At 42.0% G+C, this 26,751-nt stretch overlaps 1 protein-coding gene across 1 annotated transcript; it reads left to right on the plus strand.

The window, feature by feature from the left end:
- The first annotated feature begins 1,449 nt into the window (after positions 1–1,449).
- On the plus strand, positions 1,450–26,380 carry LOC104471785 (cytosolic phospholipase A2 epsilon-like). The gene is made up of 20 exons (XM_010087267.1): positions 1,450–1,476; positions 3,060–3,132; positions 11,189–11,325; positions 11,652–11,783; positions 13,051–13,091; positions 14,023–14,065; positions 14,390–14,453; positions 15,739–15,899; positions 16,104–16,196; positions 16,863–16,900; positions 17,585–17,741; positions 18,232–18,368; positions 18,882–19,104; positions 20,303–20,417; positions 21,023–21,160; positions 21,879–21,986; positions 23,056–23,247; positions 23,731–23,897; positions 25,355–25,538; positions 26,142–26,380. Exons 1-20 carry the CDS (start codon positions 1,450–1,452, stop codon positions 26,378–26,380), a joined length of 2,469 nt encoding a protein of 822 aa, XP_010085569.1.
- The last annotated feature ends 371 nt before the right edge of the window (positions 26,381–26,751 follow it).

The raw sequence follows: 26,751 nt of genomic DNA on the forward strand, positions 1-26,751 counted from the left end.
TTTTCATCAGGGCTAATTAGCCCATCTCCTAACCATGACTAATTACTGTACTGACATAGCTGTGATGCATTCCAAGTCAGCACTGGGATATCTCTGCGTTGTGTCCTGCTGGATGATATGAAACCTGCCTTTCCTTCTCGGAGGGAGTTCCTCCTACTCCCAGATCACTCTGCAGCTCTTTCGTTCAGCTTCCCCAATATTTCAATATCCCCTGTTTGAAGCAGGATGCCAATAGTGATTTTTTTTTTTTGGTTGTAATTTCCAGATCATTGATAAAAACATGCTGTAGGCTTAAAACTGATCTATTTGCAACCTCCTTAGGAATATTTCCCTCTGAGTGTACCTTCCTTTGACTACTGCTTTTTGTGATTTGTTAGTTATCTGTTCTTAATCTGTTTAACATCTGGATGATATTTGTTGCATGTAGTTCTCAAGTTAAGAGTGTCTTCAAATGCCAAATGTTTTATAAAATTAAAATTATATCATGTCTGTGAAGTTATATTTATCAATCAGTTCTCAACTCATTCCAAAGTGAAATGAGATTATTTTGAGTTTGATTTTTCTGTTAAATTTCATAATAGTAAGGTGAATTCTTATAAGTGTGAGGACATAAAGAATAATGAATATTAATTTCGACATAAATTTCACCCTCCCAAATACATCCTCTTTGAGGTTACTCACTTAAGCACCTTAATTTGGATGTACAAAGTGAAAAAAAAAAGAGAAAATGAGTGAGTTTTTAAAACTTTGACTTTACAAGGGAAACTCTTAGAGTTTCAACAGGTGCTTGGGGGATTGTTTCATTCAGTATTTGTCCTGCTTGGCTGAAAGACAGCTTACTGCTGGAGTTAAGCAAAATGGAAGGTGAGGTGGGGATAAAAAAAATTCTTTCCAATGTGTCTTTAAGCAAACACCCACCTATTCCCTATAGGCAATAAAAAGCTACAAAAATTCTTTTCTATGCACAACAGTTTGTTTGACTGTCCTTGGCCAAAGAAGTCCTTGGTGCCCACTCCTGGACAGCCAGGTGGACCCTGGCTGGCGTTTGACAGCCTCCAGAGTGCAAAAGCACTGTGGCCTCCCCAAGAAGTGGTAGGGATGCTTAAAAGTACAAAACGTTTGCTCAGTGCCCATAACCGTGAAGGGAAGATGTCTTCCAGGTCTCGATGTCCCTCTAACCACATCTGCCAAAGACCATCCATCTGCTGCACTGGAGCCTGGATGCCTGTGCCTGGGTGCAGGTGTGCAGCACACACTTGCCTCCCGGCAGCGAGGAAGAGGAGGAGGAGGAGTTGGGGATTGCTCAAGTGGTGGTGGTGGGTGAGGCGGGGCTGAGTCAGGCTCCAACACACCTGCCTGCCTGCTCCCGGTGACTTAAAGCACAAGAAGCTGCCTGGCCGAGACTCCTCCGTACGTTTCACAGCTGGCTCAGACTCAGAAAAGACCACGATGGGGCTGTTCTACAGTAAAAGCCAGGTAAGAAAAGGGAAGAGGAGGGTCTGTGATGAGCTGTGCAGGCAGACCCTTGGTGACAGAGGGGACCTGCTGTGGGAGGTGCTGTTCCACCTCCTGTATTCTCAGCTCTGGGGTTTCTTCTTCAGCACCAAGCCTGAGAGCAAGGTGAGGCTTCTGCCTGGGTTTTGTGCCTACAGGAATGCAAGGACTTTAATGCTGCAGTAATTTAACTATTTTGAAAATCTTTAATTTAAAAAAAAAAAAACCCTTTTTGTATGTTGCTGTTGTCCTTTGCTTCCATCCAATTGGGCTAGGCAAAGCAATTCACTGGGGAAAAATAAGGAGCTATCACTAGTGTCAATGAGTGCTTGGGGAAATCCGGGAAACTAGTATTATGTGAGGTGTTAAATATAGCTCTCTTAAAAATTGTAGGAGTGTTTGGGCATGAGGGAATGAATGGTGACACATCGTTATGTATTGACTTACGTATTCGTTGCAGTGATGTTCCCTGCTCTGTAGGTAGTGTGCATGAACTGTCATTTTATATGTGTTTGTTGGATCACTACGTTGTTTTGTTCTTTGTTTTTTGCTTCTCTTGGTTGTTGGGGCTTTTTTTTTGTTTGTTTGTAGTTTTAAGTTTTTTTTGAGGGTTTTTTGTTGGTTTTGGTGTTGGGGTTTTGTGTCATTTAGAGCATTAAATGTGCAGTTTTTCCTCCTTTTATTCCTTTAAAAAAGACAATTATCAAGGGAACAAAGTACCTCACCTTCAACCCCCATACTTTTGGTTAAGCATCATGTTTGTCTGATCCTTACTTAGGATGAGAGAGGGTGACCAAAATCAAACCAGTTTCCTGGCAGGCTTGTTAAATGTATTTTGATAACCACTTAGATTTAGGTATTTTCCCAGTATTTCCATTGACACTTTTCTGTGGCCTTTGCTTAAAGGAAGGTTGGATGAGCTGAATTATTCAGAGAGAAATAATTACAGAGTTGTTGCTTTCATTCCCCTCCTCTGAAGAGTTTGATATAGGTCTCTGGAAGGCACTTCTCAGGTCCTCATCATCTGAAAGCCAGCACTGCTTTACGTCAGTGTTATGTTATAACACTGGAGTTACATGGCTATAAACTAGCTGACAAGCAGCATCGTTACGCCATGACATTGTTACTAGTTCCTGCCCTGCTAGGTGGACTGCTGTTTCTTGTGAAATACGGTGGATGGATATGACGTCCTTTGAATTTACACAGGCCAAGATGCATGTCAGCTGTATTAATAACACAGCAGGGCTCACTATCGTGCCTTTCTCTGTGGTTGGGTTGTGAGAGTCGGACACCTCACGTTGAGGGTTACCACAAGTTTCCTCAGAATGGAAAATGGAGGACATCAGGGGTTTGGTCTGGGATTGAATGTACATTTTGGGGCTCTGGCCACACCTGGCTGCAAACCTTCTGGGAGGAAGGAGAAGACAATGCACAAGGAACAGCCTCAGTTCAGAAATGTTTTGGATGGTTGGAATTGAAATGCTTAATTCAATGCTATCTCTAACTGTGTTTTTGTTTACTCTCTCTGCATGCCCCTCCAATGCCTTTTGTATGCTGTTCAACAGGCAGAACCCTCTCCATGCAACTTGCTCACTGTAAAAGTCATACGGATGAAAAATGCCAGAAAAGCAGACTTACGTGAGTATCTTTGCTATACCCCTGGAGCATACGTCTGCTTGTAAAACTACTCAGAATATAACCAAGTGCCACAAACACTACAGAGTATTTATAAAAGGAGAGGGAGAAGATGGGTGACTGTGGTATGCTGAAGATGAGGTAGAATAGTTACAAGATATTATTTATTCTTATACGTTCACCAGTGTAACACTGAAGTCTAGCCAACAGTTGTAGTTCAGAAAATGTTTGCATAGAGTGCATAAAATTTTTCACATCTGAATCTGCAAAGAAAGGTTTTTTATTCACAGGGAAGACTGCAGTAAGAAGTTTAGATGGGGCACTTCTCTCTGTGGTTCCTTCTTAGAGCAGTGTCCACCCTGTGCATCCCTGGGCCTAGCACAGAATATTTTATGTGAGCTCAGGACTGAATCCTTGACATCTCAATCCTTGACTGTCAAATTTGATTCAGCCATAGGAACAGCCATGTTTCAAAACTTAGCTGGGGGCTTACACTGTTAATTTTTTCTATTCTTAATTATTTTTACAAAATCCTCAGGAATGATAGTTACATAAAGGTTTATTAGTGCTCCATAAATGTCTGAACTACGAAGCACTGGAAAAAAAGGTGTGAATGACAGCCACCTCCAATCTGAGGAGATGGCTGATTGTCCTGCATTGATTCATTTACACAAATAAGAAAGTCTGAATCCAGAAGGTTTCTGTAGGAACCAGACTGAGCTACATATGTTCACTTAAAATTATGTCAGACAAGACATTCGTCTTGCCTTTCCAAAATGATTTGCTTTGCATTCTATAGTTTCTCTAGAGACCAAAGGTATATGAAGAAGAGTTTCTCGCTCTGATTTTTACTGAAGAGGAGTAAGATTCTTTGTTGTTGCTGAATGTATGGGGAAGAAGAATCTGTATGAATCTTCCCACTGAACTACTTCTAAAGGGTGGAAAGGAGGTTTGAAGCTCAGTTATAGGCTGGAGAGAAATCCCTTGCTGCAACTAAAACCTATCTGAAGGTACAAACGTGCACCCTGAACTGAAAGAAAGAGATGTGCACAACTACAGCCCTTAGATATCTCCCCACGTAATCACATTCTATTAAACCATCTGCATGATAATGAGCTTAACAAACTTCCTCTTCACCATTTTCTCATCTAGATCAATGATGTTATTTTTGTCTTGAAACTATTTTTATTCTGAAGGGAGTTTCCTGTGTTTTGATGTTGTCCTTCCAAATACTTGAAAGTTGCTAGGGCAAGGGACAGGTACAGAAATGCTCAGACATTTCTGCTTCCCAGTCCAAGAGATGTCCCACCAGCCTGTAAAGCTGCTTAAAGGAGCAGTTTGAATGGCACAGGTCCTTTTGGAGCATGGCACAGGGTCTGGAGCAGCAGTAAAGCCGCAGCACGGGCTTTCTGGCCTGAGGCTGTTCTGCCTTAGGCTGCAAAGCACATACTGGATGTTGCCTGCAAAACAGAGTGAGAGACATTCACCACCAACATTGTCAAGCTATGATCTGTTTGAAATGGTAGTACCAGTCAAAATACTGAGGGGAAAAAATTACGTAAACAAACCAAACCAAATACTTGCAAAAGGTGAATGCTTTGCTTGTTGGGTACTTCCATCATGTAGGAAAAGAAAACAATACCAGTCATGGCACTGCCTTGCTTGAGCTTAATTGTTGACTCTGGTTTTGATTGACAGCTGCTTAATATCGGTAATATTTGGTTTTGCTGAGAGTAAAATTTGTCAGTTGCCTTTATCAGAAAGATCTGCTTTTAAGCCACTTTGGGATGTAGTTTTCTATGCAGCCAGACTTGTAGAAGTCACATATCTCAATAAGATGCTTTTAATCGTATAAATTAAACCTATATTTTATGTGTTTTAATAAATTAATTTAACCTGTGGTTAAACTCACTGGCAATGTAAAAGCTAGTGCAAATTGCATGTTGGCAACTGTATGTGACTTTGAGAAGCCGCAAAATGGGAGGCTTATGATAAAAATGTACCACTTGTACAAAACTTTGCTGGTTGTTGTGCAAAACTGGGGGAATATTGTGGAGCTGTTTCAGTCATCTTTACAGTTCCCTAGAGATTAGCTTGACACAGCCTTAGGAAACCCAGAAGCATGTGGACCTCCATCACCAGTGACGCAGACTTCTTTACAGGACCATTTTCCTAAAACTGATCTTTTTTTCCCTCATTCTTCCTTTTCCCATCTCTGTTTTTTGTCACTTTCCTTTTCCTGCAAACTCTTCTAGACAGAACAACTTGGCAACTGTCACTAACTCATCTTACAGATTTTTAGCATTTTTAATCAGGTTCTTGTATCTCTTACCAGTTGTGCCCATCCTTTTGTTTCCAAAGTGAATCCCATTCTGTTATTTTCTCCTCTCGAGGTCCCTTTCTGCACAAGGTTTCTGTAGAGTTTTTGGATAACTTTGTTTAATACTCATCTAGTGTTTAGAAGATCTCCCTGGTGCCGCAGGTTGACTTCATTGTTGGTCTATTTATTCCACTTTCCAGGTAACGAAGATGGGAAAATTAATCCATAACAATAGGCTCTTAAAACCTCACTAACATCTCCCACAGAATATGTAATACAAGACCTTTAAAGGAAGTTCAGTGGATCAGATACTATTTTTATCTAAGACAACTTAAATTGTTTCATTCTGCTTTTTAAACCCTGAATCTTCCTAATGCAGCCTTGCGCTATTCTGTCTCTTCTTCCCACTGCTCCATCAGTGTGTAAATTATAACACTAATTTCCACTTGTGTATTGATGTGCAGCTGATATCATTGATACCACCTGGGAATTCAGTGCTTTGTTTATGTTCTCCACATTCCCCCTTCCCACTGAGCACACCCACATCCCTGCCAGGCTCACTGGGGCTCTGGGAACACTTGCCAGTTCCCACATTTGGGTGTGTGTCCCATCTGCATCCTGACTCCCCAGTGGGGTAAGACTTGGATGTGCACCAATCCAACCCACCCTTAAAAATAGGGCTTTCTTTGCAGAAAATTTCAAATTTCAAGCTCAGCCTCTCACAGCCCGTGGGCAACCACAATAGCTTCAGAACAAACAGAAGGACAGAGTTTTCCACAGTGTGTCGGGAACTCCTCATGGCAGGAGATCACGGATGCCAAAAGTTTATGTGGGTTCCAGCTGGAGGCTGGATAAGTTCATAGAAGAAAAATCCAGTGAAGGTTGTCTTAGGAAGTCTCTGAAACTTAAATTGTCAGGTCTGAGAGAGCATTCCATGATACTTGTCCTCTTGTACTCTTCCTTAGATACCCACCACTAAATGTGGGGTATATTGTCCTCAGGCACTGATGTCCATCCCTAACAAGACCAAAGATCTTTCCCAGAAAAAAAGAAAAGGAGATAAAGAACAAGATGCTGGAGAGAAACAAAACCATTAAGTGGAATTAACAAATGACAAAGAAAACAAAACAGAGTGTTAAGTTTTAAACAAAAAGGTAAAAATAGGCAACTGGATGGGGACACTGAGCTAGGCAATGTTAAGCCGTCATTCCCTGCTTCCTGAAAACATCCAAGAGCCCTCAGTGGACACAGCCTGTGGGCCCTGGGCTAAATGGACTTTGACTGGTGTAGAGTTAAAAATATTCTTCATCATTTTCTTAGTAAGAAAATTATATTTTTTTGAGACTTTTATGGATTTTTTTTTTTTAATTAGGCTTGTTAATTTTGGAAACTTCTAAGTTTTTTACTTTTTTCATATAAGATTTATATTATTTTGGGTACAATATTTTATAAAATTATTAAGTACGGTATACATTTTTATCAAAAACCGAATTTCTACAGCATTGCAGTAGCAGTTGTGCCATATGTGAGATCAATTCATGGAAAGGCCCTTGAGATCCTGAAAAGAAATACAGCCAGTGAAATACATTATTGTTTGAGGAACTATGGTCCAATGGGACACTTATTGCAGGAACCCACAGACTTCCTCCGGTGTTTTGGTCTCACACTGTTGTTATTGTTTCATTGTTCTTTATTACTTACTTCACCATTTAAGCAGTTGCAATTAAGTACCAACAGCCCATTGTTCTAGGTGCTGCTTGAAATCTCGTTATAAAATAAGAGGATGTGGACTGATAAAAAGCCTGACAAGGGCAAGTATAGGGAAAAAAAAGTAAGGTTATTTAGCAATATCTCAGCAAAGGGACGTTTTAAGGAGGGATGTAAATGACACTAGTGATGCTGTTTTAGGGATACTTACAAGGTGCTCCACCCAATGTCAAGGGCAGGACGGAGAAAGCATAAAGCTTTTTATTGAAGTTTAACTATTGGGAGATTAACGGGGAATGTTCCCTGGAAGCAGGAACTGATCTCCCAGGACTGAATGAATTCTGATAGTCTGACTGTGAAGGGTCTTCAGAAGGAAGATGTTTACCTTCACAGACGTAACCCACATTCTTATTTAAAAAAAAATATTAAAATGATCTAAATTCTCTAATATTCTGCATGCTAGAAACCAGCAATGGGTGCCTGTCCACCCACCCTCAGCCAGATCTCTGCTCAGCTCCACAGTATGGGAGGGAGGAAGAAGAAAAAAATGCTTTTCTCACCTGGTGGTGATAGTTTATATTTTGTGACACAGATGGGTCCTAGTGAGGGGGGACATAATCAAGGAGGTGATGTGGGCAAAGAGTGTTTCAGACTACATTCTTCATTCAGATCCCTTCAGCACAATAAGAAAAACTATACCCTAACAGTCACGAAAAAATCTCCCCCCTAGAAATAGCCTCAATGTGAGCACTTAAAGACAGCCCAAGAGGAGGGGGATGTCCAGGTTTCTGCACAGGTTACACATGGGCTGGAAGTTGTATCCGTTAGTACCAAAAAAGGGAGGGAATTAAAACTAGAAACTTTTGGTTTCGCCCGATTTGAATTTGAGCTGTCTGTGAGACAGGCGAGAATTTAGCTCGAGCCAGATCCCATCTCTTGCCTGGGATGCAGCGAGGTGCTGGGGCTGTGGTGTTTCTGAGCATGGGTCATGTCGCTGTAATGCTTTGTAATGGGAAAGCACAATTAGGATCCAGTCCTGCTGCCGTCCTGGAAGATAATTAGAAACTTAGTGTAATAACTGGACGAAGAGACGGTGCTGTCATAAACAGCTGCTGCCACGCCTGCTTTTGGCAGGATGTTGCCCCACAGCGATACCACGGCTGCCACCCCACGCACGTTTGACGGCTGCTCACGTGTCGTGGTCTTGGGGAGGGACACACCAGGTCGCTGCTGGGAAACTCTGTTGTGTGTATCGTATGTGAGGGTAGTCACCGTAGTTGGGTGGTGGTTGGGATTATGTACCAGGGTGATGATGATTTGCGTGCACGTGGCTGGCAATGGGAGCGTTGTACGGGTATGTGAAGAGGCACTCGATACAAGGCAACGCCATACTGCGGCGTGACCGACCGGCTTGGGCACAGGATGCGCTGTGGAGGTCCGTATGCTTGTGCCTGGAGCTTGTTGGGCAGAATAGGGGCCTGAGGTATCCAAGATGTGTAAAAAAAGGTTCCTGGGTGTTGTATGTGCCTCTCTTGTAACACCTGGAAAATACATCATGAACAAGAGACAGTTCAATTTGGGCAGACACCTCTGAAGTACAAAAGGCATCACCAAACACGTTTTCCAGGTGGGGAGAGGGAAGCATGCTTGTTTCGTGGCTGTATGGGTAGTCCCCCAGCAAAAGTCAGAGATTTGAAATGAGGAGTTGGAGCTCTGCTGTCTGACAAGTAGTTGTTTCTTACAGGCCTGTGGTACAGGGCAGCAGCAGACAGTGATCGCTTACAGAAAAAAAAAAAAAAATTGGTGGACTTTTGAAGTAATACTTAGTTCTTCGCAACAGACCTAGTCACAGCATGTATTGGTATTTGGGAAGGGAAATGTCAATGAATAAACTCTGAGTCACTCACAAACGTATGGACTCGGGTCTTTGTGATCCTCCTTGTAGTGGGGACACGAGCTGACAGCAATCTGTGCTAATACCAGCCTGGACTTCCCAGGAGCCAAAATGGATTTTCATATGGACATTTCCTGTATACAAACAGAAGTTGGGAAGTGATTAGGACTGCGAGAAACTCAGGTGGTTTCTATGAGGTTTTGATTTATTTTTTTTTTAGAATGTATATATCTTTGTGTATACTACAACTACCTTCATCAGTCAGTTACCTTTTTTTTTTGTTCAGAGTTACTCAAACAAAGATTACTTAAGTCTCAGGGGTGTCAGGCAAAAAAAAAAAAAAAGTCTGGCTTTGTTAACTCTTCAGTTACACACAGAGTGCAGTAAAGGGCTGAGTCAATCGTTCTGTGTTTCCCAAAGTCAGGTCTGCCAGTAACACCAAGTGGGACAAGACTAAATCTAGTCAGCTGAAGGTGTGTCTGCTACGCAATGGCAGGAACGCTCGAGTAGGTGGCATTGCAAGTAGAGGAATTATAATAGTAATGATAGGATTGACTTTTATGGGCATACTATCTTTGGCAGTTGTATGGATTATCGTCCCCAACTAATAGATTGTGTTCTGCAGGGTGATCATCCCTGACTTTTGAATGTGGGTCCACAGGATTGCTAATCTCATGATTCACGTTTACCTTTTATTTCTTAATAACTATGGCAAAAACTGTATGCAGGTGGATTATTCTGACCTCAGAATGAAAGTGCTTGTTGATGATGTGAGCACTGCAGGCTACTGCTAGCCACTGTTTCATACTGAAGCTTTGATCCTGAACATCTCTCACCTATGATGGAGCCCAGGAAGGAAGCCAAACTTTACAACTGGCCTCTTCATCCAGGAAGGGAAAACTAAAATACTAAAGCTGCCTTCCCTACATCTGGAAACATTAACATTCATAAGTGAACTCTATGATCTGAACACACCTCTAATTGAAACAGTAAAGCCAAAGCGATGCAATCTTGTACAAAGGAGCAATGTCACCTTGCTCTGTGCCGGGAAGCACAGACAAGCTTTCACCTGCCTGTCAAGTGTTGCAAATACTCTTATTCCTCTCTGGCTGAGGCACAGAGCTGCAGGTGAAAATAGTGGCATTAAGCAATACTTTTTTATGCAGCTCTACTGGCAAAAACTCTCCCTCAGGACTGCTGCTTCTCAAACCAAATGTTACACCATCAGACTGTTCATCATTTCAATGCTTTTCTTTTGTGTACCCATTTTAATCCACTTCACAGAGGATTAAATGCAATTCATCTTCTTCACAAATGATTAATCTATTTTTCTTGAATTTTTTTTTTTGTTGATTTTTTTTTTCTTGAAAAGCTCTGTTGTTGAGCTCTGTGGTGTATGTCTGTGTGTTCCCTTCCTCACCTTTCCAAAAAGGAAGAAAGCAGACTGAGATCAAGTGCCTTGTTGGAAGACCTGCTTTTTGTGAACAGCAATGGGATTTCATGGGAACCTTCAGTGAAATAAGCTCCTGCCACCACTGCGGCAGCAGCCAGATGTGCTAGAGAAAAGATGCTCTAAAAAGTAGGCAAGATGGAACGTACAGCCAGAGCTACCCCACAAACATTAAGGCATGTCCATACCTACCTGTGGAGGCCCACTATGTATGAGCTGGGCTCTGTCTGTCCAGCAGCCCCTGTCACAGCTGTTCATGTTATCTGCTCTATGTTCCTGACAGGCAGCTTGAACCATCAGCGGTGCCCAGCCCTCGTGTGTGTGTGCCCCTGTGTGTACGGATGGCTCATCAGTGTTAAAACCTTGGAAGTCTGATATAGATAGATAGTCTGGCTGTGTATCTCTTTGAAAAGGAGTGCAATGTAACCGCATATTTTGAATGTTTGTTGTTTTTCCAGCAATTGAATGAAGTAGTTCTCAAGAAGAGCAAACTGCCAGGCTTTCACAAAGATGAAAGCAGGCTGGTTCTCTAGCAGTGGCTTGCTGGCACCTCAGCTAGCATCCTGGCCTGTGTTCTGCGTGCTGTCCTGTGTACAGAGCTTAACAGTTTGTACAGTGCAACACCTTACGGGGTACTAGATGTGTTCTATTGGTCTCTTGCTTTCACACTTTTCCCTCTCTTCAACAGTTACCCAGTCTGATTGCTATGTGAGCCTGAGATTGCCAACAGCTTCCGTGCAGCAATTCCGCACCAAGACAGTCCAGAACAGCAAGAACCCAACGTGGGATGAAACTTTCCACTTCACAATTCAGAGCCAGGTTAAGGTAGGAAGGTGCCTGTCCCCAACAGGTACTCTTACCAGATATCAAACCTACCATATGGACCTTCTGCACTGCGGGTCTCTCTGAGTTCTCTTATGAAGGATTCACACACTCTTGTCACAACTATTTAGCTTTCAATGGTTGGATAAAACTGTATCTGCTGTACCTGTCTGTATAGTCAATAGAGTCTATAGAGAGCGACTGCAAAATGTCTGTTTCTTTATTCTTTAACTTCTTTCTCAAATTCCTTCAGCTAAAACGAAATATCTGTAGCATGTTATGTTTGTGAAACCTGATGCAAGCTTTTTTTTTTTTTTTATATATCCCAGAACATTCTGGAGCTAAAAGTTTGTGATGAGGACAATGTAACTCAAGATGACCATCTCCTCACTGTTTTCTTTGATGTCTCCAAAATCCAGCTTGGAGAAAACATTCAGCTAAGTTTCCAGCTGAATCCAGAGGTATGGATAAAATTCAAGGGCAAAGCTAAGGGGATGTGGTCAGGTGAGAATGTGGTTATCTCAGCTTTCTGCTCATGTGTCCCATATACAAGCCTTCCTTACTGTCCGTTTAGCCACCTGAGTGTGTCCCTCTGTTTCAGGGGCTGATGCCCAGTGTTGCTTCTGTAATTATGGCAAATTTTGGGTGCTGCTTCTACAGACAGAGTTGGCCAGCGTTGTTGGACTTGATTATTTGGTTGATGTCCGTGGTGGCAAAATATGAAGAGTTTACCCCAATAGTTTTAGATGTCCCTTTGCAGTTGGAGCTGGTGGTTCTGAGCTGTGCATTATGTTCCACTAACAGGAAAGCAATGATCTGCAGTCATAAACCACAAACCCAGTGGGCTAGTCAGCTTATTTGGAAAACGAACATAACACTTGGATAGTTGAACTACTTTAAAAAGTTAGTTTTTCAGCAGGTCTTGATTTCATATGGTTGAGACAACTTTATACTGACATTTTAAGGGCAGTGTTTAGGCCAGAACCCTTGAGTGAGTGCTGATTTGAATTGATAACTCTTTTGGAAAGGCTGGGTCTTTGTGATGCATTTTCCTTAGTGCTCACACTAGGAGGGCAACAAGACAACAGGAGTTGCACAAAAACCTGCAAAGGAAGAAGGACATCTTAGGGGGAGGCAATTAAAAAAGACAAAGGTGAAGTCTGAGCACACAATGAGTCTGTGGGCAGACTCTACCAGACCAAAATACACCCTCCAGAATGCTCTGGGCTTCGTACACCCCCATGTGCCACCACGTTAATGTGCCACTGGGCCCATCTGGACAGGCTGTGGGTGAGGGCTGGGAGATTGGGACAGGATGATATGTTTGCACCAAAGAAATCCTGCCTCGTTTATGTTGAGGATCAGTGGGGAGCGGGAGAGCTTGTGGGAGGGGAAGGGAAAGGGGAATTGCAAGGGGCACGTGAAACAGCGGGGGGTGAACCTGTGGCTGCAGAAAGGGGCAGCAACTGCCAAGTCCCTGCGGTATGTATTACATTTGTCCTGCAAGGTCTAAAATAGGAGTCTGCTAAAATAATTGATATGATGTTGGAAATATGTGACACTGGAAGTATAACAGATACAACAGGAAGAAAATTAAATCTATTGCATGTGCAGTAACAAAAGGTGGGCACTGGCTTATAGAAACCCCTGAAGAGCACAGATTCCTGTAGGGTATCTCTCTTCCCAGGAGGACCAGCCTGCAGTGACTGCATTCATTTTCTTTTGCAGGGGAAAGAGGAGCTGGAGGTTGAATTCACAATGGAGAGCAGGTGCGTAAGGTCCGATAGGCAATCAACAGCAATGTAAGCCAGAGACAAAATGTTACTGACACAAAAATGAGTTTACACCTGCAGCCCCCTACCACTGTCACCATCTGAATAAAGTAGAGCGGAACTCTGGGTGCTCAGGAAATGCTTGTGTAGGGCATTTAATGGAGAAGGGCTGCACGGCAGCGCTTGATGTGTGCACATCTCCATTGGGCATGCAGACACATGGAAGTGCAAGCACAGATGCTGATGGGAGCACGGAGATGTCCCTGACGGCTGCTGCTCACCAGGCTGCAAGGGGCATTCTGCACAGGAGGAAGTTTTAGGTTTCAAACCCCTCTGGCCCCTTACTGTTGGACCCCAGATGATTGCTTTGTCATAAGAATGTGGGAAGATGATACTTGGAATCTGTTTTAGTTGTGTGAATAGATTACAAAAATTTTTTTACTGTGTTTCTATGATGACTGTACAGTTAATGGAGAGAATAGGCATGTAAATCAGTCCTAGAGCTGCTGTTGATTTTGAAGGTAAATGGTATTTTTTTTTCCTTTTTTGTTACGGCATGTTGGGTGAATTCACCAGCTTTTCAGCTTTGAATCCCCCAGGTTTGAATCTGAGCAATACATGGTAATAGTGTAATTATGCCATCCCTGTGTAAATTTGCTTCAGTGAGTCAGAAAAAACCTATCTGATACAGTGAAGAGCTCCTCTGTTCAGCAGATCTCCATAAATAGTTTAAAGTTCAGACTCAAGCCTGTGAGAGGCAAATTGGATTGAATGTCCAGCTAGAATTTGTGATGCTGTTCCCCCATGCTGCCTGTCCAAAGACAAACTTTTAAAGATAATGAAATAATGATTAAAGAAGAGTTAAAAAAAAAAACAAGAGAAAAAAAGTGATGAATTTGAACTGATTGTTTTCCATTTTGTCCTTTAGTGCGGATCCTCCTGAAAACATCGTTACTAATGGAGTTTTAGTGGTAATTTTTATTTCGTAATCCTTTCCCTGCCATATAGCAATGCTTATTGCAAAGTACAACGTGTCCTCCCCCGTACCCTTGCAGAACTGCTCCCCCAGGCAGGAGCGAGCAGATCCCTTTTCTTTCCTCATCTCTGCACAATCTGTTATTTCCCATGGGGAAGCCCAACGTCACCTCCCTGGACATGGCAGGGGAGTTACGGGTTGGCACCTTCTCTCCCCCGAGATGTGCACCCCAAGCTCCACACGTGCCCGAGGGACCAGCTGAGGCAGAGCTCTGCTGACACCAATCACCTTTTTCTCTTTCTCTGGTTGTCTCTTACAGTCCCGTGAAGTTTCCTGCTTGGACGTGCAGGTGAACGGTGGGAGGCTGAGGAAGGACAGTACTGGTGAGCCTTTTCCTGACTTATGGAGCAAATCTGGATGCCACTTTACGGCAAGAGCTCTCGGTGTTTTAAACGTGAACACCCTGGTTCAGAGTTCTTTAAGATGCAAGACAAAATCTCACTGATGCCAGTGGCCTCTGTAGGGGGCTGTAGTTGGTCAAAAATATACAGATTATTGCAGAATGTGGTGTGATGAGCACGTGGTCTGGTTTCCTCACAAAATACTTTCCTCTGTAATAACATCATGTCAGATTCTTACAGTTTTCCAAAGTATTTGTGCAGGGAGTTGAATTTTTTTTGTGTCCTAAACTGGAGATAATTCCTGTTATTTCTGGGTTCAGAGAAACAGAAGACACATGGTATATTACCCAAGACATTTGTTGCACATTTTAAGCAGTGCATTGCTACCATGTTGAGTCCATGCTTGTGGATCTGCATATCTCCTATGCAATTTTTAAAACATCTCACTCTGACGTCTCCTGATGGCTCCAGTCCATTAATCTGCTTAGGCACATGAATGATCCAGTTGAACTCAATTGTCACAGTGAAGAAGTTTTCTAGATGTGGCTGAAAATACTTGAGTGGCAAAATTCTCTTGAAGGCTGATTACATACCTTTGAGTGTGTGGATTTACAGAGTATGTTTCACCTTGAACCTGGGTTGAGTACCATTCCATATAAAGACCATTTTTCATTTACTTGAATAGACATATCTGGGGCTTATTATTGAAGGCCAAAAAATACCAGACATTATTTTTGTAAGTGCTAGAAATTATTTCAAAAGAAATATTACCTGTTGAAGTAAAAGAAAACATGAAACAGGGACTGAAATTTTACTGGTTCCAAAGAGGACTGTGCTTTGCTATGAAAAAAAGAAAGTTTCTCCCAAAGTCTGGAGTTTTCAGAATATCAGAAAAATATTTTAGTACCGCATACTGTCTTATTGCTGAGGTGGTTTGAAAATTTCAGACTTTCAGGAGACAGCACTCTTTTCCCCTGAAACTGTTATCAGCTGTGAATCCTTACCTAATGAATAGGGCAGCAGTGTCAGAAATCACAGTATATATGGAAGTGCAGTGGTACTATAGCAACAGTTATTATATAGCATGTTCTGTACACAAGCTCTAAAGCTGAAACCCAAAGGCTCAGAGAAGTGACTCTATTGTTCATCCTATGATTTGGATATCAAAATGAAGCAATTACTTAAGAAAAACACATATTAAATCCCTATGCAAAAAAATAATCCACATTTTTTTGAAGACCTTAAGTCTGAAACTCCTTTGCTTCAGAAAGAAAGTTTGCGTTGACTGTGGATGGGTCGTACGAAGGAACCCGGACCCACACGCTGAGCTCCTGCCTCTGCCCGACCTCCCCGTCCAGGTTCCACTACATCAAGTACAACCAGTCGGCGCTCACCGTGGCACTGCCCCGGCGGAGGCAGCTCTGCAGGGTACGTGATTGCTGCTCATGCATCGCTGGCTCTTTGCTGTCTGTTTGTGTGGAGGCATCTAAGGGCTGAGTGTGTGTGCAGGTCTGTGTACACAGGGGATTGATAGATGTATGCATGTGAGGTGTGGGACATTGCTTTTACCTCTTTTTCCCCTTTTGTGTAATAGCTAACTGTCCTTATTTATTTTTTTACCCTTTTTTCTAGTCTATATCAAGTCAAAATGAAAGCAATATGAATGAGTCTGTAACGCTAGCTCTGAACTCGCTTCCCATACAAGAGAAAATAACGATAGCAGAGGTGAGAACAAGTCTTAATAAAAAACAGCCCAACACACATTCAGTTTGGCGGGTTATGAGAGTCTGACAGTTCAGCGACTCAGTTCCCCTCAGAGATGGCACATGCTATAGTGTAAGATGTGAATGACAATCACTCTGCAAATATGCAATATTTTTATTTTTCTTTTGTTCTGCATGTGGTTCCAGGCATGCCATTCAACCCTTTTCTGAGTTCAAATTAATTTCCTTGGGACATATCTAATATGTTCATCAACATAGTATGTGAGCTAACGGTAATGGATATGACAATTAATTAAGGCTTATATTTGCAAAGAGAAAGCCTGAAGCAGAAGATGAAACTGAGAACATCCATATATCTGTGGTTCAGGTGCCCAGGTTTCAATGACCTTCCCAGAAAATGAAGGTTAAACCAGGTGTTCAGCTGTGAAAAGCTGAGGGGCCCTGAGCCCACCTGGCTTGGGTGGATGGACCACTTCTATGCAACCCAGACTGTGCTGGCAGATCACATCTGATCACATCTCTCATAACCCAGACCACTGCTGACAGATCCTGCAGCTGCGTTGCTGTCTGCAAAGACAGTGAAACTCAGCACGTAGACGGAGTGGGGGAGGAAGGCACGGGGCTAATGACCTGAGTGTGCTGACACTGTTTGTATTGCCATTTTCAGGACAGGACAGTTGACTTGTACACAAAGGCAAGTGAATGGTAAGTGAGTCTCCAGAAAGACCTGATTCTGTAACTGGGAGACATTTGCCCCTACGCAAAGCTTGTTTGAAATCAGCAGGGGTCCCTGCAGCCTCAGTTGTAAGCAGAGGTGTGTTCATCTTTCAGTTGCAGGCTTTTGTTTGTCAGATTCTCCTTTGTCACTGATGGAGAATTAAATCATGGGTCCCTTTTCCTCCAAGTTTCCAAGCTGTTAGTGCAGCTCAGTAAGTAGATCTCGATTTCTGTGCATTATTATGCCCACAGATGGAGAGACCACCTCCACAAAGAAATCATATTTCTGCATTATGCAAACAAAATAAAGCCAGCGCGTGGTAGCTGTTCCCCTAATCGACTGCGGTGCCCGTTGAAAGTGGTTATCTAGTTACAGGCACATATGGCAGGCACTGCTGAAAATGGAAAAATGAATTATATGAGCAAACAAAACCAGAAGTGTGTTGTAGGAACCTCATTGCCATACCAGGACAATACGTCATGTTCCTTCTCATCCTTCCCACGTGCATTCTTGTGGGCAGCTACAGCAGTTAGCAGAGACCTGTCTGTGGTGTTGCTCTTCCTCATTTATTACACTACAGTCTCCACAAACTGGTCTGTAAACACACACAAGCATACCTAGCGTTGACCACGGAGAATAATAATATAATAATATTTGTGCCCTGGTCTCAGGACTCAGGGTCTATGTTTCAGGCCAAGAGACTTAGACACCCGCCTGGGGTTCGACCTGTGCACTGACGAACAGAATTTCCTGCAAAACCGGAGGAAGGTGGTTGCTGCTGCGCTGAAGGAAGTTCTTCATCTGGAGGAAGATCTGCAAGAGAATGAGGTAACCAGCAAAGGCATTGCTGGGGGATTTTTCTTACTCCTTTCCCTCAAGCCTGGAGAAGAGGAGTGATTTCTGCCCTCAGTCCAGATGAGGAGCAAGGACCTCTGTCAGCAGCGCCTTCTCCAGGGTGCTGTTTGCAGCCAAGATGATCTCAGCTGGAGGGTCCAACAGTCTGTCTGGATGAGCAAAGTCTCTATTTCTACTTGGCTTTCAAGTGAATCATTTGAAGGAGCTTCAAACCAATGAGTTTGGTCCATGTTTCTTAAAAATCCTTCCTGAAGTGCCAGAAATCTTCTAGTATACATCACAGGGATGTCCAGCAACTTGTATTATTTATAACTCATAGAGCAATGTTGCATTATCTCTAATGCACGTGTTTTATTTTACTAGTGTTTGGACATTGCTTTTACATGTCTGTATTCTTTTGCCATGATGTGCCTAGATGCCAGTGTTCCATCTGTGCTTTCTGCCCTTTTTTTATGTCAAACAGGTGCCTATCGTGGCTGTGACCACAGCAGGCTGTGGGATACGGGCGCTCACTGGCATGTATGGCAGCATTTTGGGTCTTCAAAAGTTGCGTGTTCTGGACTGTGTTTCGTACATCAGTGGCTCATCTGGCACAACGTGGTGAGGAGTCATTTTGAGACTGTTGTTTGGATCTTGTTGTGTTAAGCAAACTCCATGCTTTGTCTAGGGTTTTAGATCTTGGCAAGGGTAAAAAAGGGTCTATTGGGTTATTGCTTCAATCTCTGGCCTATGAATGCCAGGGTCACCCATGAAAGGCCTATTGTGCATCATACTTCTGGTGTCACTGAAGAAACATACTCCTGACTAAGAGGAGACTTTATTGGAGGTGCAAAAATCCTTCATCCTATGCAAAATGTTCCTTTATAGTTATTTACTGCTAGACTGAAACAGCAGACGGGGGGTGTAGGTGCTTGCTTGCTTTGAATTCCAGATCAAGTGATTTTGATTGATTGCCTTTAGACTTGCATTTCTGTTCAAAGTAAGCTCCAAGGCATGGAGTGACCTAAAGCTAAAACAATAAGAAATGCCCAAAGCTCTGCAAAGCATATTCTCTGAGTTTCAAAAGTACCTTCTTAATTTCTTTCCACTTTCCATCATATTTCCTGCCTGCAGGACCATGAGTAAACTGTATGAAGATGCTGATTGGTCACGTAAGGATCTTGGAGAAATAATTATCGAAGCTCGGAAGCAAGCAGCCAAGTGCAAGATGGGTGCTTTTTGTTTGAGAAGTCTGAGGAATTATTACAGAGAGCTAAGCCAAAGGACCCAAGCAGGCCATAAGACATCTTTTATTGATCTGTGGGGGCTCATGATTGAATCCATGTTAAATGATGGGGTAATGTCTATGCATCTTTCTTCTTATAAAGTTGGTGACTTGATCTTTATGACCGTTACTAGAAATTAAAACCCTAGGAGGAGGCACCTGGCCAATAACACTGTACTTGGAATGCAGGCAGAACATCACTATTTACATTAATAACCTGGAGACACAGTGTATAGGATCATATGTCTGCATTGGAGCCTAAAGTTTGATTGAACGTAATATGAAATGCTCAAACTAGCTCTAAAGTTATGAGCATGCTAATTAACAGCATAGCTGTCCAAGAAATTTTTGAGATTCTTACGTGTTTTATGGCTCCATGCTTTTATGTCTCCACTGCTGCAATATTTACACAAGCTGTAGTCATACCTTGAATATATTGCAGATGTACCCCATATGTAGTCACTGCACTTTGTGATTTAGTGATGAGAAAATACATAGATCCAGAGCTCCTGAGACAGCTACAGAAACTGTGATTTTGCAGGTGCCTTTCAGCTACTTTGGATTTGATCTTTCAGGATCTTGTAATGACACAAGCAAAACTTTCCATGTCAACTAGCAGAATGTTGATAGCTGGAGAAAAAGCCATTTTATTTTAAAATCCTGTAAACATGGTTTATATTTTGTCTAGGTGAAACAGATAAAATGGAATACTCCTGTTTCATATCATATTTCGCATTGTATTTCTGGCCTCAGTGGTACCTAGTAAAATTTGCTAGAACTTAATTTGTCTGAAATACACTCAAAATCTCCATTTAATGTATAAGATAAGCTGTTAGTATTGGACAGGTCAAGGTTTTTTCCTCTGTGGATGTCAACTTTCAATATGGTTTTCAAAAAATTCTTGACTAGAAGGGTCATTAACCTGCTGCCTTGAAGAATTGTTATGTTTAACAGATGAAATACGTGAAAACAGGTGAATTACCCAGATCTGCCATAATTTTTCACTTACATTTAGCAGTGCAAAGTTAGAATAGCTTGTGAAGCAACTCTTTACTGTTGTTGTATACTGAATGTAGAATGTGCCTGGTTATCCTAACAACAATTATTCCTGTTCCCATGATTTTCTTACACTCTGTTATTCAAGCACATGTAAATAAATTTAGGAGGAAATTCAGGAAAATGGTGTCCTATATTCAGACTTTATAAGCTGATATCTTTAAGGAACAGATTGTCAGCTAATTGTTTGGGTTTTTTTTTTTCCCAAATCCAGAAATGCTACCACAGACTTTCTGATCAGCGTCGGGCGGTGAATCAGGGTCAGAATCCACTGCCTATCTACCTTGCCCTCAATGTCAAGGACAAAGTTGCCACCAAGGATTTCAGAGGTAATGTTTCAATTCTGGAAAAGAGCAATGTTTTTACCTGGTGAGATACAGCATGGGGATACTATAAATAATCATGGTTTTAAATTTTCACTCCAAGCCAGGAGAAGTCCTGTTCAGAGATGTAAAGAGTAACTGGGCAGCCACAGGATAGATGGTGACAGTTCAGTATTTTTTAAGATCTGGCATGTAAATGTGCATATTCAGACATTAACTTCAGACTGATAACACAACACAGCTCTGTGACACTGTCTCAGAAATGCTATTAGTTCTTAAAGAAAGTGATTCACTGGAGCTTTAAGTTCATTTAACATATGTTTTTTCATGGTTGGCTAAAGGCAATAAAAGCAATAGAAGTCAATCCATATTCTAGTCCACCTTCCATGAGAAACTTCCCACTTGCTAGATAAAAAGAAAGACAAAATTAAATTTTCCCTTAGCCTTGACATTGCTCTTTCATTCAGAGGCGGCTGTCAACAGGGTTTGCTCAGGGCATGTGCTAAGCCAGCTCCTCTGTGAGGGGCTGATGCCTGAAAGGTTTACTCCACATCTGGTGGGTTGACCGTTTTTAGTAGCAGAGCTAACATTGTTGGTGCGTGTGTTGGCAGAGTGGGTGGAATTCACGCCATACGAGGTGGGCTTCCTGAAGTACGGCGCCTTCATTCGCGCAGAGGATTTTGGCAGCGAGTTCTTCATGGGTCGCCTGATGAAGAAGCTCCCCGAGTCCCGGATCTGTTTCATGCAAGGTGACTCACCAGCCTGGGGGACCATCACAGACAAGGTTTTAATGTAAACACTAATGATTCTGGAAATTAGTCCCCAGAAAGATGCTGTTATGCATGTGGAAACAGCGGTACTGGGTCAGCCAGCTGAAATTCAGCATGTCTCTTGAGAGACTCAACTGCCCTTACCAGCAAAGGTGATTTTGTCATTTGGAGTATGATAAAATGAAACTAAAATGACAAAGAAGTTGCTGTGTACCTCCGTGAGTGCTTTTGAAGCATCACCATTTCACTGTAGCTTGCAAAGCATTTTGAAAGTTGGAAATCTATGAGACTTTGGGAAAGCTGAAGGAAATGTTGAGAAGAAATAAATAGGGCAAGAAAGAGGGGAATCAGGGAAGGAGCTGGCTGAAAATATTTCTTTATCAAAGGAAAAAGGAAATGAAAATAGGAAAATGGCAATGTAAAATTTATCAAACCCTGCACCCCCCCCCCCCCCCCCCCCCCCCCCCAACGTTCCAGGCAAAGCAAGGCAGAAGGGAAAAGACTTTGAAGTTTCACCTTAAATAAGTTTACTTTCTGAGTCAGCTCTACCAATGAAATAGATGTGTGGACTTTTGCAAAAGTTGGATAGAAATACAAAATGTTAGAGAAGAGCTATGGAAGGAGCAGAAGGCAGTTTCTAAAGGCATTTCCTTGCGTTTACCTCAGCACTACTTATTATACGTCTCCCAATTCCTAGGAATGTGGAGCAGTATCTTCTCTAAAAACCTCTTGGATGCCTGGCACGCAGCTGACAATTCAGAAGACTTCTGGCACAGATGGACCCAAGACAAAGTGACCGAAATAGGTAAATCTCAAGTACCCTTTGGCTTAGGGCCTCTCTCCTCTAGGCCCCTCTGACTCACATTTCTAACTAACTCTGCTCACATTTCTCATTTTTTTCCAGTTTTTCTGTCATCCTGGTTCTTCAGGAAATTAAATCGGTTCAGTGATTTGATTTAACTGAATAGCCAGTGCTTTGCTTGAATAGTGAGATTGTTATTAGAAGGAAAGGCACCATCACACAGACCTTGATGGAAAGGAGATATAGGGGTTGGTACATAAGGTGGTCCCTAAAGTGCTGTGTTTAAAAGGCTTGGAAAGAAGAACTTCTGTCAAAGTCTCATGTCAGCTATTTGTTAGCCAGACAGAAGCTTGAGTATTTCCTTTCCAACATGTGTTTGCCCTGCACAATGCATCCCTTCCTCAAAATCTGACTGAACTGAAAGATTTAGTAGAGGTCAAAGGAAATCAATGGAGTGGAGCTCTATTACACCAGCTGAGACAGGCAGCACCATACTGAAAGACCATTCCTTGAAAATACTCATGAGCATCTTCATGTTAAAATTCAAACAAAGTGAACAGACTTGGGTCATATTTCTGTGGACTCTGTTTTTGGAAAAAAACCCCAAACTCTTATGTTTAAGTTTATATAAATAATTTGCAATTTTGTGTTGAATTCAGCTGGCCACACCTGAACTAAATTGAACAAACCATTTCTTAAAAAGTAAAAATATTTAATTTAAAAAGAAAATGTTCAGATTTTTCTGTTCTTTTCAGAATAAGCTTTGAACTTCATATTTAACCTACATGGAATCTAAAAGCAGTAATCCCCTCAAATGTATAAATAAAATAATTTCCTTGGTTTTTGTTTGCTTGGAAAAATGAATTACTTTAATCTGTACCAAAATCAGGTTGCTTGATGAGAAAAGATGCTCCTTTGTTTAGAAAACAGAAGTTTGTATTTTTGTCAATAAATTAACTGTAACTCACTGCAGACCACAGGGAAAAAGAAGAGTCACTGACCCTTTCTTCTCTTTGCGCCTAGCCTCCTCTTCATCGTGGTTATAATTCACTTGCATGTCATTTATCTCTAGAGGAACAGCCGGACTTGCCCGAGAAGCCATATGAGATGGCTACATGCATGTTCACTCCCACGAGCGGCCTCTCCACGGCTCTCCGGGATATCCTGACGGACCGCCCTGCCGTCTCCAAGTACCACAACTTCCTGAGAGGCTTCCAGATGCACAACGAGTACATCCAGCACGAGCATTTCACAAAATGGAAAGGTGTGGGCAGCACTCGCGGTTACGTACTGCAGTGGTCACTGGGGCGGGCGCAGAGGCTGGGATTTAGTGAGGGGTGTTTGTACGTCCTGAAGAGGACTGAAGGGGGTTTGTTGTTGGTGCTTGCTGAGAGGAGAGGAGGAAGAACAAAGTGACTCCTCACATCTTTCAGTTCCAGTAGCACAACTGTTCAATTTTTGGGTCATTCGGTGTTGGAAGTCCTGTCTGGGATGGAAGTCACGTGGGTGGGGTTCTGCACACATGGAACACCTGCCTAGGTTTTGGTGCAGCTCATGGGCTTGGAAACACCAACAAAATGTGAGTGGAGAGGCTCACATGAGTGAATGGAGCTTTAGGGTTGCTGCACACTACCATAAAGCAAAGGGAAAATCCTGGATGGGAGGGAAGGTCACCTTCCTTTTGCTTTCTAACTTGACAGGTGTATTTCTGCAGTTTGCTGATAGCTCTGAATCTTTTACTCTTTAGACACTTCACTAGACACCTCTCCTAATGACCTGAGAGACAACTCGGAGCACCTGGAGTTGGTGGATGCAGCTTTCTTCTTTGAAACCAGCTGTCCACCCCTTATGAGACCAGAGCGGAAAGTGGACGTCATCATACACTTAAATTACACTGGTGGATCACAGACCTTGGTGAGAATTCTCAAAACTGTCTGTGTTTAGTAGTAACAGCTTTTCCTTTGCTTTCCACAGCTTTCAGACAGTTGTCTGTAAAAAGTGAAACTTAATTAAATTCAGTAACATGGTGTTTCCCAACCTTAGAAGAAGAATGGAAATTCCCAGGGGGGAAAATATCTCAATTTTTCTCAAACTACTTTTGAAGTAGCCCCAAGCACTTCACCAATGAAGTACAGAGCAGCACAGTAAAGTTATAATGGTTGAGCTACAACTTCTATTACAGTTATACGTACGATTTAGTAGCACAAATACAGCTGGGAAAACTTTGTTATTCAGATGCTGAATTTAATCTGAATTTTCCTTAAACATATAAGATTTTGTCTTTTTCCTTTAATATGTGGTTTTCTAGCTGTCCAATAACAACTTAGTGAGTGAAGAATTTAATCTTTATTTTCCCCTTTTAATAAATACAAATTTTCTCCTGAAATTGCAGGCTTGAAGCAAGATATCAAATGCATTTACTATGTTTGCAAAAATATGATTTATTTAAAATGGTTGTACAGATTTTGAAAATAGTATTCACCACATAAAAAGACAAATTTAGACTTCCAAATATAGACTTGTAATTGCAAACCTGTCCCTGAAGGGCACCCCAGAAAACACTAGGTTCGCTGGTTAAGGGTCTGTCATTTTTTCAAATGGAAAATACTTTAATGCTGCTCTTACGCTGTGATGTCACGTGAAAAATATTTGTCTCTGTACTGCAGCTGAAAAGCAGCATATGCAATAACTTGCATTACATTTCTTTCTTGTAATCTGAGGTCTGTTGGAAATATTTAATTCAAACTGAGGTGGTACTTCAGTGTTTTGTTAGATAATTTAGTAAAGTCAGTCATCACAAATGAGCTTTCTGGTGAACGCTTTTAGGGCTATATTTTGAAGTCTTAAACATGTTAGCTTGAAATCTCATATTATTTCTAAACTTCAAAGCAACAGAAATAGGTAAGTTGGTCTCAGAACTCTGCTAAAGTCTGTTGAGGCCAGCTCAAAGTTATACTGCTGTATAAATAGATAATGTGACTGTGAATCTTGCTGTCTTGGACCACAAATTTAGTTTTGTTTAGATCTATATTTTTCTTAGTTCTCCTTTAATTAATGATGGACTATAACATGCTTTGAATTAATGTGTTCTATTCCTAAATCATATTCCCATTTTAGAGATGTGCCTTGGCACATACTTAAACCATCTTTACCATCTTGATATCAGGTGTTTTCCTGTAAGACTTTTTCCAAATACCCCCTCAGGCAAGAGAAAGACAGTCCCTGAGGCTGCAGGTGCTCATATTATTGCCGGCTGTCCAGTGCTGTCAGTCTATTCTGTGCAACTTGACATGAATTACTGGGCTTCGGCAGCAGCCTGATCTTGGTTATCTCTTCCATTCCTTACGCTGCTGCTGTTGGGCCATGACCAGCCCCTGGAGCAGGCTTGCAGGTACTTCTCAGAGCAGGGGATTCCGTTTCCCACCATTGGGCTGAAGGACGATGAGAAGAACCTGAAGGAGTGCTACATGTTCGATGGTGCAGATGCCCCAGGAGCTCCTGTGCTGCTTTATTTTCCATTAGTGAATGACAGCTTCCAAAGATACGTAGCACCTGGTGAGTTAACAGTACCCAGATAATTTTATCGACCCAATAAACTTTCTCACTCCCTGGGTGTTTTTTCCTCATCCCAGTTTGTTTGCTTGTTTCTACTAGTGAATACATTGCAACATGGGATGACACAAACCGTTTGCAAAATCAGGTGAAATCTTATGCACAATTTGAGTTTGAGTCTTGGTGCAATTCAGTGAAAGAAGAAACGTGTTCCTCAAGTAGAGGAATGGTAACTAGTGATGATTTCCAAGGCTACTAATATTCTGCTTCCTCCTGCGCTATGTATCTCTTTATTCCTTTTACCTTTAGTATGTTTTCTGCTCTAGAACTTGCAGAATAAGGCTTAAGCACATGTGACCACATAAAATGATGTGCCGTGAGCTGGCCAGTAGAAGGTGCTGGTTGCAATGGAATGATGTTCAGTCACTACACTTTGGGATTTTTAATTCCAATAGGCTTTGTTCACAAGTAGATTTTTCAGAGATCGTGGCACTTGTCTTTATAGCAATTGCATCTGTGATCTCTCTAAATTATTCTTGACATACTCTATCAGCCTACTGTTATTCCCTGGGACTATACAAACACCTTCCTTTTTCCCCTTGCCAGGCATGTCGCGTAGCGCTGCTGAAATGGAACAGGGCAAGGTTGATATCTCCAGTTTCTGCTCTCCATACTCAACAAGGGAGGTCTCGCTGAAAGCAGAAGATTTCAACAAGCTCCTGAAGCTGACTAATTACAACATCATGAACAACGAGAACATGATTTTGCAGGCCTTGCGCACGGCTGTGGCACGGAAGAAACAAGCTCTGAGCCAGACAGTATCACAAGCACAGTCCTCTTCTTGAACAGCATTTTCCTCTCCCTTACTAAATATTTACCAGGACAACACATACGCGATAGCTACTTCACTGTTCTTGGCAGGTGCCACCAATTTCTGACTAAATAACCTTCTCAAAAAGAAAACTTGAAGTATTTGTTTCAAAGCCACGTGGTTTGGTTTACTACTGCTCGTAGTTGCTTTTTGATCCAGAGTTGTGATGTCACAGAGTCTATGTTGTTAACACCTTCTCACTGTGATGGTCAAGAGGTGAAGATTCAGCTGTGTGTGACAGGGAAATAGTTTTAGCTCACTCTCTCTGCAATCTCTTTTTGTCTTGGTGGTTAGTTGCTAGTATTTTTCCATCTGCAAAATATTCTGGCATTTCATTGGGACCAT

The sequence above is a fragment of the Pterocles gutturalis genome, unplaced genomic scaffold, assembly GCF_000699245.1.
Source record: "Pterocles gutturalis isolate BGI_N339 unplaced genomic scaffold, ASM69924v1 scaffold876, whole genome shotgun sequence".
NCBI classification, from domain to species: Eukaryota; Metazoa; Chordata; class Aves; order Pterocliformes; family Pteroclidae; genus Pterocles; species Pterocles gutturalis.